The 12,331-nt window shown below is 38.1% G+C and overlaps 3 protein-coding genes across 3 annotated transcripts; 1 reads left to right on the top strand and 2 right to left on the bottom strand.

The window, feature by feature from the left end:
- Positions 1-4,640: 4,640 nt before the first annotated feature.
- LOC113311266 (vicilin-like seed storage protein At2g18540) lies at positions 4,641-5,534 on the bottom strand. Its single transcript, XM_026560106.1, has one exon. The coding sequence runs from the start codon at positions 5,532-5,534 to the stop codon at positions 4,641-4,643; it is 894 nt and encodes a 297-aa protein (XP_026415891.1).
- Positions 5,535-8,503: 2,969 nt separating this feature from the next.
- On the bottom strand, positions 8,504-8,947 carry LOC113311265. Its single transcript, XM_026560105.1, has one exon. The coding sequence runs from the start codon at positions 8,945-8,947 to the stop codon at positions 8,504-8,506; it is 444 nt and encodes a 147-aa protein (XP_026415890.1).
- Positions 8,948-10,063: 1,116 nt separating this feature from the next.
- Positions 10,064-12,099, top strand: LOC113311263. Its single transcript, XM_026560103.1, has 3 exons — positions 10,064-10,730; positions 10,968-11,226; positions 11,496-12,099. The coding sequence occupies exons 1-3, from the start codon at positions 10,064-10,066 to the stop codon at positions 12,097-12,099; spliced, it is 1,530 nt and encodes a 509-aa protein (XP_026415888.1).
- The last annotated feature ends 232 nt before the right edge of the window (positions 12,100-12,331 follow it).

Below are 12,331 nucleotides of genomic sequence, written 5' to 3'. Positions count from 1 at the left end.
TCTCAAATCCATGGTGTGGACATTCGCTCAACAAATCATTAAAACGTTCAAAATAGTCAAAAACAGTTTCCTCATCCAATTGGACAAAACAATTGATACTTTGACGAATAGCGATGGTCCTATGATGTGGAAAGAATTTTTTAAAAAATAGATCTGTGAGTTGGTCCCAAGTGTTGATTGATTGTGGTCTCAAACCGTAAAACCATGTTTTGGCCCTTTCCTTTAGAGAAAATGTAAACAAACGCAATTTCAGAGAGTCTTCGGACATATGATCAGGTTGCATATTCCGACAAATTTGTTAAACTCTCTTACATGAGTATAGGGGTTCTCAGAATCGAACCCTCGAAATAAAGGAAGTATTTGTATCATGCTTGCATTTATTTTAAAAGGGTTATTGGTTTGAGGTAAGACAATACATGATAATGGAATTTTTATTGTGGGATACATGTATTCATGGAGAGCACGAGGTTGGCCCATATTGAAAAGACACAAAGCCCACTATTTGGTTTTTTATGGGTTTTCAAAACTTTGGTTTTTATGGGATTAAAAATTTGGTTCTTATTGGGATAAGCCCACTGTTTTGGTTGTGCTTTGGTGAGGCAATGGGTTTTGGGAACTGTTGTGAAACAGAGCCCAACTTTCGGCCTAGAGTTTGGGTACACGGCCCACTAACGACTTCAGCAAGCCCAGAAACTAATGAAGCCCAGCTGAGTTGGTAGGTTCAGTTAACTTGTTTAGGTTGTTTGTTGGGTTTTTGAAACCCAAAATTTTGATAGGGACAATCCCACAGTTAAGCTCAAATACAAACCCAAAAGTTAACTTAAATTACAAGCCCAACAAAAAAAATGGAAAAAATTATTACAAGCCCACAAATTAAAAACGGAAGCCACAGGTTGGGTTCTCTTAATGGGTTTAGGCTTACCTTTGAAGCACAGCCCAGCTGTTCAGTTTGGTTGCAAAAGCCCAGTTGGGCTTTGGATCATCCTAAGCTTTTGTCTTTGTTCAGGCCCAGTTGGGCTTGGCTCAACTTGTTAAGCTTGGCAGCAACTTCAGCAGGCCCAGTTGGGCTTGATGGCTCAATTTAGCACCAGACAGCAGGGGTTGCAGCAGACTTGGCCTGGCTGGCACCAGCAGGAGCACAAGTTCTAGCAACAATAGTGCAGCACCAGCTCCACAGCAGCAGTTCAGGCTAGCAGCACACTCAACAACAGCAACAGGCAGTTTGCAGGCTTGTTTATCAGCAACACCACAAGCTCAGGCACCTGGCAGCTCAGATAAGAAGTTCAGATCTCTGAAACAAATGGGTAAAGCAACAACCCAAGCCAGGAATGGACAGGACAATGATGTAGGTGCAGCTACAAACGGAAAACTAACATGTAGTTATAGAAGTTACAGATGAAAATGGAATGCAGGGACAGTGAAAATGAAAATGCAGTGATGCTAGGTTAACAACTACAAAATGGCAGGTAATCTACAGCAAGCTACACAGCTGATTATGAGAAGCAAGCAAAGAATGCAGCTGGTATGAGAATGCAGCTGAGAATGCAAGATGAGCTACAGCTGCCTATGCAGTGAACAAACTAAGATGCAGTAAAGAACTACAATTTACAGCTGAAACAAATAGGTACAGGAATGAAGTAAAAAACAGCAAAGTGACAGGAATGATGCTGAACTACAATGGTGCAGAACTACAGGTGGTACTAAGTTACAGCTACAGATGCAATATGCAAGATGAGTACACTAAGATGCTTATCAGAACTACACAGCAGGTATGAGTATGCAAAGAACAACAAGAAAAAAAGCTAAAAGATAAATGCAAGTACAGCTAAGAAAGTGCAAGAATAGCTAAGATACAAGCCAAGAAACTTCAACACACAACGCCAAGTCCCCGGCAGCGGCGCCAAAAACTTGGTAGGCTTCTAAAAGACCTACAAATTATAACCGCAAGTGCACGGTGTCGATTGTAGTATGTGTGTGCAAATACGGGTCATTCCACAGGGAATAGGGTGTGTGTTGAAATCTTCCTAAGCTAAAGTTATCTAAACAAGTAACTAAGTGGCAGTGAGATAGTGAACCAAGGAATAACTGTGAAACAATGGCATGGAGCCAAAGGCAGTGAAGTAAAGAGCCAAAGAAACAAAGTAAAACAGTTGTGGTAACACTAATAGGGTCTTGAATCCACCTTCTTAATCCTATGCTAAGGCAATATTTATTCAAATTATGTTCTTGTTTCTTTCCAAAGAAAACTCCAAAGAATGATTTATCAGTTAATCTTCCTAACTCACCCCTAGCATAGGCTGTCTTCTTACAGCACAACCTATCACAGGCTAATTTGGTTCAATTAGCTAACTCTCATTCTTTTCTCAATTAAGCACAGTTCTTATTCTATGGTGGATCTCAAATGGATAACTTATCAACCAACTTCACTAATTCCCCCCTAGCATAAACTGTCTTCTTACAGTACAGCTTATCACAGGTTCATTTGATCAATGTAGCTAACTAGCATCTCTAAAGCCATGAAGCATTATAAGAACAATAATATGAACTTGAATTATCTTAACATGTGATTAAGGGTTTCATCCAAACCCTAGCAGATTGATTTAGAACACGAACTAAAATTAAATTCTACAACTTGGTGCACCGGCTACTCCGGGCATAGTTAAAATTACACCCCAAGCACTCAATTTATACATGCAAGCATGATCCCCAAAATTCTCAAAAATTAGGGTTTCACCAAAAGTGAAATTAAAACTCACCAACTCTCTGAAAATTGATTCTGACTTCGACCCATTCTTCCCCTTGGTCCTTTGCTCCATTCCCATGTGTCAATTGCTACTCTAGACTCGCCTAATCAATTGATTTTTCTTCTAGGGTTTCAGAGAAAGGTGAGAAGAAATATCAATCAAATAGGGGGCTAGAAAGAGAGGGTGATGATGTTCGAGCAGGTGGAGTTGGTGGTTTGGATGATTTGAGAGGAGATGGTGGTGGTTGAGGTGGTGGTTATGGTGATGACGGACATGGGTTTTCTCTGCAGCGGAGTGGAGGAGAAGATGGATTCGATGGAGAATAGGAGAAGGGGTTGTTTGGTGCGGGGTATAGGGTTAGGTTGTTCGAGTGTGAGGCGGGCTCATCAGATTTCGATGTTAGGCGAGTGATAGGTGTTTGATCGATACATCTGAAATGCATCCAACGATAAGATGGAACATAGCCTTCAGCGACCGCCGGATGAAGAGATACAACGAAACTAACGGCGTGAGATGGAGTTAGGTGCTGTAGTGTTGGTCAGGAATTTCAGACTTTGATGCACGAAGAGTAGGAGACCGTTGGATGATGATATGGATCCAATCTGACGGCTACATGAGAAGTGGGTTATGGATTTGGGTTTTGGTTTGGGAGATAAGTTGGGCTTGGGATAATTCTGAGCCCATTTCTTCTTTAAGAACAATTTCTTCCTCTTCAAGCCCACTTCTAGCCTTTTGGTCTTGTGCACAACATTCTTCGCGGCTACCTTGTGTAATTCCTCCCGGCTTTTCACCACTTTTCTGCTCCGCAACTCATCTAGTCTTTATTTACAACCTAGAAATACAAAAAAATATTTATTCTTGAAAACAATGAAAATACAGAATATGGGATAAAATGTAGAATTAATGCACAAAAGATGAGTTAAATGCCAAGAAAAATATATAGAAATATGCACTTTTTAGCACTCATCATGTGGCTCTGGAATATCATCCATTAGGAGAGCAGCTTCCCATACTTTATCCACTGTAGTATTTAATTTTGGCAGATTTACTTGTTCCCACACTATGCTTCCAGCTTTCTTGTTATAATTTGTTTGTTGTCTAGTAGAGCTACCTGGCTGAACTGTATTATTACTTCCATATTTTTGAAGTTGTTTATCTTTGTATTCTTTTTCAAACTCTTCTTGATCTGCACTGCCCATAGCCACTAACTTTTGTTCCATTTCTGCATTACTCCTTCCTTGATTTCTCTGCGATGTACTCGCAACAGCATTTGTGAGTCTCGGAATATGATATTAAGACTGTGTAAGATTCCATGTCTCTTTGCTTTTCCTTGAGGGCTATATAAATTCACGTAATTCCGACATTGTAATTGTATCCTTTACTCTAAAAATTTGGGTGTACACTAGATCTGTTGCGAAGAGAGCATTAATGAATGCAAGAATAAGATGTCTCTCGTCCACCCGCCTTCCCATTTCACTACACATTGTTCTCCAGCGAGTCATTAGATGGCGTAAGCTTTCATTTGTTCTTCTGCGAAGTCCAAATGCAGTTTTGATCCCCGGTCTTGATAGGTTATTACTTATGTACTGCCCCAAAAAGATGTTTTGTAAATGATGAAACAAACCAATGGATTCTACATGTAATCCTTCAAACCACTTCATAGCTTCACTTTCTAAACTTGCAGCAAAATACTTGCACATTACTGCATCATAATTTTCCCACTGCAATAAACATCTAGAGTAAGCTTTCACATGTTGGATCTCACATGCATAACCGTCAAATATACTTATAAATGCTGGTAAACTGCACTTAAATGGTATCAGTGCTCTTTGAATTTCTTTTGTAAATGGAGTTTTTCCGGCTTCCTCCACTGCTTCTTCTAGTTGTCTTCTCCCATCATTTCTTTTTGCAGTCATCATTTCTCTTAATTCTGCCATCTTGCATAGGTCTTTTTAGCCTTGCTTGTCTCAATCTATTCTCATGATTGTTTTGGTGTATTGCCTCTCGTATCTCCTGTTGTTCAACTTCCTCTCTTCTTCGCCTACGCCTTTCAGTATTTGTTTCAATTTGTACTCTATCATGTCTTTCTTCATTGCCCGTGCGATCATAACGATGTCTTGATATTTCTCTTTCTCGTGGTGTCACTCGACCTTGATTCGTATCTTTTATGCGATGATGTTCGTGTCCTCTTCTTCTACTATCAATGTGACGCAATCCATTTTGTAATTCTCTTTCTTCTAACTCTTCCCTTCTTCGCTGTCTATCTCTTGCACGCGCAACTTCTCGTTCGCGCTCATATTCTCCTCTCAACGTTTCCCTACCATGTAATATCATTTGTCCTTGTCCTAGACGTTCTTCTTCCCTTTCAGAATTAGTATTTGTTCGACGAAGAAGTTCGCGTGGATGCTCATAACGATTAGTTGCTAATTCAATTATACGTCTTCTTTCCCTGTGATTTTCCAAATTTTCATCTTCTTGCGAGTTTTCTTCAATGACTTCCATATGTTGCTTTCGCCTATCGTTTCTTCGTTTAGATTGACTCTGTCTGGAAGAATTTCTGCTGGATCTTGATCTTGAGCGTGTAACAATTCTTGACCTTTGTTCTTGCAATCTAAGATTCTCTTCTCGTAAATCATCATTTTGACGGATCAAGTTCGCACGCTCCTCTTCTTCTCTCTTTCTTTCGATTATTAGTTTTTGCCTAAGCTCTGTAATCGTCATATTTCCTTTACTCGTTGTAATTGGTTCTTCGTTCACAATTCTCTGTTCTTCTTCCTTAGAACTTTTCATCGCAGTATGGACAGTCACTCTATCATAATCTACATCAATATTATTTCCTTGTCCTCGCTGAAACCGAATTGTATTTTCTTCTTTTTGATTTTCGTCCACTCTTTCTTCTTCTTGCTCAAGATTTGTAATTCTTCTTCGTTCAGCGATCTTGTTACTCCTTCTAGTCGCCATTCCTTGTTCTACAACAGATTCAATCCTTACCATTTGCTAAATGTTTTGATCTCACTATTTTCTTTTACAATCTATGATATGATATTAGGATTTATCATCCAGAACTGTTTCTAGCGCAAAAAATGTAGTTGTAAGAAATCTTACAACTACACTCCACTTAATCTGATTATATCTCTGTATGATCATCATGGATAATTATTTTATTGATTGAATGTTCAAATCGCTTACAGAATAGATGGAAATCTAGCTAACAGCAAATTTTCTTTAAAACTAAATTCACTTTCTCTCTCTTCCAATCTCTCTTACAAGACTTGTCCTAGAATCCTCACAGAAACAATGACTCTCTCCTTTATATAGGATTTACATAGTGGATGACAGCTAAGAATCCCTTTATTTTCGGGATCACTGTGCGACATATTCGTTCACATACAATCGCTCATATTCGCATAACTTACTTCTTCGCATAATTCTTCACATTTTACCCGTGACTTTGCTGACATCATCTGATGTGTCATCTCAATTTGATGTGTGCGATGCTCCTCGCGTATGTTGTATTCTTCACTTCTGCGTAGTTATTAATGTGATGCTAAACCAAGATGATTATGACATAAATGATTTCATTACTTATATGATGATGGATTCTCACAATAAACAAGATCATTTTGCTGGGAGATTTCGATTACGGAGGAATTAAGGGAGAGGTAGAGAAGACGGCAAGGTTTTGGTTTGAAGAAAGAATGAGGAAGATTTCCAAGTTTATATAGCAGTCACTTGTAAGGTGCTAAAAAAAAACCCTAAGGGCAAACCTCATCAAGACCTATGTGGCTCAAGCACAGTGCAAGTGCAGTGGCATATACCACCGCACAACGAACAAGCAAAGTCTTGCTAAAATTTTAGGAGCCTGTCACCAACACACAGGTCTAGCTCGTGCAGTGGAAGCTGTCGGATAGTAGAATCCCCCTCGTTGTTGCAAGGTGCGATTAATTTTGAGCAAATTAAGAAGAAATGTAATTGTGGAGAAATTACTATTCATGTTAGTTGCTCTTGCACATAACCAATTGTGGGTTTCCTGAAAGAACTATGGCTGGTCCTAAATACTACAAAACAGACGCATCACGAGATCCTTTGTCAGCATACATCGTGCCCAACACAGGAATGAGGCCTAGCAAGTCTGCTTCAAACTTTTCTCTACTCTCCGATTGATTATCCACAAATCCTCGAATTCCCTCCATCCGCTTTGTCGTATGCTGATGTTCCATGGAATAACAACTTGCAGGTAATCATCTTCAATTCAGTTTGTCCTTCATTCAATTCCCATGCTTATTGTTTTTTTACTTTTGCAAGTCCAATGTATAAGGTTTGTGTATTTTTTAATTTTATAGAGAGTGATAAAACTTGGTGAAGGATGCTTAAAACAACCGGAAGATATTACTGTGGATAAAGATGGTATAATATACACAGCTACAAGGGATGGTTGAATTAAAAAGATTCATAAGAATGGAACTTGCCAAGATTGGAAATTTGTAGACGGTGACACGTTACTAGGAGTCACTATGTCAACTACAAATGCAGGCGATGTTTTAGTGTGCGACACAGATAAGGTATGCTACTTGACTCCAATTAACCACAAGGCCTAATCCGTCTAAAATTCAGTATAATTATATATGTAATTCATTAATTTTGGTGAAATATTTTTTTTCAATACCAAGAATTTTTTATGCTGAATTACAGGGGCTGTTGAAAGTTAATGAAGAAGGTGTGACAGTTCTTGCATCAGAAATCGATGGTTTCAAAATAAATGACCCAAGAAATTAAGACCGTTTTGTAACCTCAGATAGACGGTCGGTCATTCATTAATACTGACTCATTCCATATTTTCTTGTCAATGTCGATGGACTTATGCCAAACGGGGTCTAAAATTCTATGTGTCACTAAAAATAAATAGATTCATCCTCTCTTGGAGATGCTCTAAGGACCGCAAACTATAAGAGATCAAGTCAATGTTGGTGAATGTGGCAGCGGATGGGAAGAATATCATAAGAAAGTTTGACGATGAAAGTGCAAAAGTGATGCCATTTCTCACCTCTCCTCTGGAATTTGAAGGTCCTCTCTACTTGGGAAGTCTCGGTACCAACTTCGCGGGCAAGTTTAAGCTTCACAACTCGCTAGAACGAATGACTCAAGCTTATTCCAATATGGTGAAGCTCATTCCAAGTAAATGTAACCAAATCATGTTTGACTGCAAGAAAATGAATCTGGAAAATTGCTTCATGCTGCTAATATCCAAGTTTGTTGCACCTAGCCTTGATGTGCCAACACTATTATAAATGGTCCTAAATTTTGAAACAGATGCATAATGTGGCTCCCCACCTTAAGTGCTAGATAAATTTTCATCCCTTGTCTGACCTCGAACATAGGAGTCAAATGCCCAGTTTTTGTTATCGAACAAGTTGGGTTTGCTACGTGAGATTTTGGCAACATATGGCGGAGCCCAATATCATGAAAGGAAAGAAAATATCATAGTAGCACCGATTTTACAGGGGTGTATTGGATCCTGATTTATAAGGATATAAGTTTTACCTTGAACCGATTTGTGTGGTTTCTTAAAGAATCTTTCAGATTCTTATATTGAAATAAATTTTAATCACATCAAATATCTAAAGAAAAAGTTGCAATTAAAATAATTAAAAAAAGTTCAACATACCAAAAAAAATAAAATAAAAATAAAAATAAAATTCCTCACTACTCTTTAATTATTATTCATAATCTAAAAGTTCAGCTATGTGAGTAAAATAACCTCATGATTGATTATTATTTCCTTCACCGGTTTTATCTTTCCACATTTTAGCAGCGATAGTTGATCGCCATTTATTTGCATCCGCACCCTGACATTGTTGACTTTGAATAGTTGGATCCAAACCTTCTTCTTCATCATCCGAAGATAATTCTGAAGATGAAGAATCATCATTCTCTTCAGGTGGAAATTCATCAAATCGACATTCTTTTCGAAGAAAATTATGTAGTCCAACACAAGCTAATACGATATGTGCTTGAGTCTCATATGGAAACGGAGGTGCTGATTCAAAGATAGTGAAATGAGATTTAAATATACCAAATATTCGCTCTACTATATTTCTTAAAGAAGCATGGCGAAGATTGAACAACTCATTGGCAGTTTCAGGATGACGACCTTCACCACAAAAATCTTGTAGATGATACCTCTTGTGGTTCTTCTCCCACATCAGACATTCTCTCTGTTACTAGACCGCATAAAAGTAAGAGCCTAAGAAAAAAACGTATCCATCGTTATCAACAGTAAAAAAAAAACACACTAACAGAACTACATGGACGTGTGTATAGATATTTAGGACACTATAAAGATACAACGCATACTGCCATGTATCCTGGGAAGCACGGACACATCAGATTCGTTTCCGTGTCCGTGTCGGACGCACTATGGACACATGACGCGGACATGACGCCCACACGACGCGTGTCAGACGCATCAAAATCCGTGTCCTCACTTGACGCACGTTGGACGCACATTGGACACACATCGGACACACTCGGACGCATATGTTACACTATTTCTTAAATTCAAAAAAAAAATATTTTATCAAAACTCGTCTCTCTCTCTCGTCTATCTTCTACTCTTCTGTGAATACCCGTGGGAAGAGTCTCCCTCACCTTTACTCTTTTCTTCTCAGATCTAAGTTGATCATCCGAAAATCAACTTATTTAGTTTTTTACAATCATTTGCTAGTTGTTCTGGCTTTATCTCTTAGTTGTTTACATTGAATTTGAAGGTATGTTCTCTTTCTTTTACTCTCCCTTCTTCCTTCTTATTTGCATGATTTTGTTGAGTTATTGATTTTTTGTTCTATTTTCAATCTATTGTGAACTTGGGTTGTTGCTGTATTTGGTGAATTTGGGTTTTTTTTTATTTTAGTGGTGGAGATCATGTGTATTGTCTACTGTGTAGGTTTTAGGGTTTTTTTTTGGGGCCTTTGGGGGTATTTTTGGTTGTTCATTGAATTTGAGCTTTATATATAATACTTATAATTTATCTTTTAATTTTCTGCTTGTAATGAATTTATGCTTGTATTCTGATGGCTATCATCTCTTTAATTTTGATGCAGATAGTCAGATATGAGCGAAGAGGTTTTAAGCACTACTCCGCTATGGAGATATGTGACTAAGAAGGATAAAGTTAAAGGTGGTGGTAATTGGAATTTTGTATGTAATCACTGTCAAGTTCCATATTTGGGTTCATATCAAGAGTGAAAGCACATTTGTTAAAGATTCCAGGCTCTGGAATTAGAATATGTCCAAAGGTCAGAGAACATAAACTTCAGGAAATGAAACAATTGAGTGATGAAGCTGAGGCCAGAGCAAAAGCATCTAAGTTTAAAAGTGTGCCTCTTCCAACATGTGGATCAGGTAGTGGTTCTTCTTTTGCGTCAAATTCTTCATCACTTGTTGAAGATCCTAGGAAGAAGAAAAGATGGGTTGAGAGCCCAATAGAGAAATTGTATAATGCTGCCAGACGTGAAGAAATGGATAGCATAATTGCATGGTTTTTTTATGCAGCTGGCTTGCCATTCCATCTTGCTAGGTGTCCATATTATAAAGTTTCATTTAATTTGGCTACATCAGATAGTAAAAGAATTCAAGGTTATATTCCGCTGGGTTATAATAAACTAAGAACAACTCTTTTACGGAAGGAAAGAGAACATGTTGAGAAAGAGCTAGAACCAATTAAGAGCACTTGGAAAGAAAAAGGTGTGAGTATTGTGACCGATGGATGGACCGACGAACAACGAAGACCCCTCATGAACTTTATGGCTGTTTCAGAGGCTGGTGAAATGTTTATTAAAGCAGTCAACACTCAAGGGTCAGTGAAGAACAAAGAGTACATTTCTAAGTTGATCATTAAGACAATTACGGAAGTTAGGCATCAGAATATCGTGCAAGTAATCACGGACAATGCACCAGTTTGTAAGAGTGCAGGGCTACTTGTAGAAGGTCAGTTTAAACACATTTTTTGGACTCCATGTGTAGTCCACACACTAAACCTTGCTTTAAAAAAATATATATGTCATCCGAGAGATATTCGAACTAATGTTTTAGTATATGAAGGGTGTGCTTGGATTAGTGAAATTATTGCTGAGGTGGTACTGATCAGAAACTTCATCACTAAACATTCCATGAGATTAGCCATGTTTAATGAACATGTGGAGTTAAAATTATTCACACTTGCAGAGACGCGTTTTGCCTCTAGTATTATAATGCTTCAAAGATTTAAAGATGTGAAGCAAGGACTCCGTAACTTGGTAATTTGCAATCAATGGTCATCATATAAAGATGATGATCCTAATCAAGCATTGTTTATAAAAGAGAAGTTGTTGGATGATGATTGGTGGAACACTTTGCAGTATGTTATTGATTTTACAAAACCTATCATAGAAATGCTTAGATTATGCGACACAGACGAGCCTTGTCTTCACTTGGTTTATGAAAGGTGGGATCGAATGATAGATGAGGTAAAGAGCATTATACATCGCCACGAGGTCTTACAAAAAATGATATTTCACCATTTCATATGATGGTGGACGGGATTTTAACAGATCATTGGAGTAAAAGTAGCACACCACTTCACTCTTTGGCACATTCATTGAACCCAAGGTATGTATGACAGTATAAAACATCCAATCGCTTATTTATATTTTCTGGTCAGTTGAGTTAAGTGTTAAAAAAAATTATACTAAAATCATAATTGAAACAACATAGGTATTATAGTCGTCAGTGGCTTGATGAACGTCCAGGGCGTGTTCCACCACATAGAGATCTTTTGATTGCAGGTCAAAGATTGAAGTGTTTCGAGAGGTATTACGATGCGGATGAGTTAAGAGAAGTTAACATTGAGTATGCTAAGTTTTCATCTTGCCGTGAAGAATTTGCAAATGCAAATACCATAAATGATAGATGGAGTATGAATCCTTATGTGTGGTGGGTTACTTATGGGGTGTATGCTCCTTTACTTCATCAAAAAACACTCATGTTGCTTGGCCAACCTTGTTCATCTTCTTGTAGTGAGAGAAACTGGAGTACGTATAGTTTCATAAATTCTGTGAAGAGAAATAAAATTACTCCACAAAGAGGTGAAGATTTGGTATTTGTTCATACTAATCTTCGTCTCTTATCAAGACGAAGCCCAGAATACTTGCTAGGGGATACAAGAATGTGGGACATTGGAGGTGATTCTTTTGATATTATGGAGGGTACTGTTGGTGTACTTGAAGTTGCTGATCTTTCTCTTAATGAGCCAGAGATGGAACGCATGATATTGGATGATAATGAAGCTAATGTGGAGGAGCTATACCCCCTGGTTTGACTGTTGACGTTATTGTTTGGTGACCAGGTAACTGTCCATCTCCTTGATCTGTTTTATTCTAAAATTTTAGTTACCATCATGCCAATTCTTTGTTTTATGATGTGAATTCCCCCTAAAATTTGTGTTTAAACTGACCTTCTACAAGTAGCCCTGCACTCTTACAAACTCTGGCAAGTTTCATTTATGCCAATTCTTTGTTTTAAATTTCTACAGCTGGATGTAGTGGCATTCA

The sequence above is a fragment of the Papaver somniferum genome, chromosome 9 (genome assembly GCF_003573695.1).
Source record: "Papaver somniferum cultivar HN1 chromosome 9, ASM357369v1, whole genome shotgun sequence".
Taxonomy (NCBI): domain Eukaryota; kingdom Viridiplantae; phylum Streptophyta; class Magnoliopsida; order Ranunculales; family Papaveraceae; genus Papaver; species Papaver somniferum.
The sequence above is the reverse complement of the archived record's forward strand: the minus strand, read 5'-3'. Positions and strand labels throughout refer to the sequence as shown.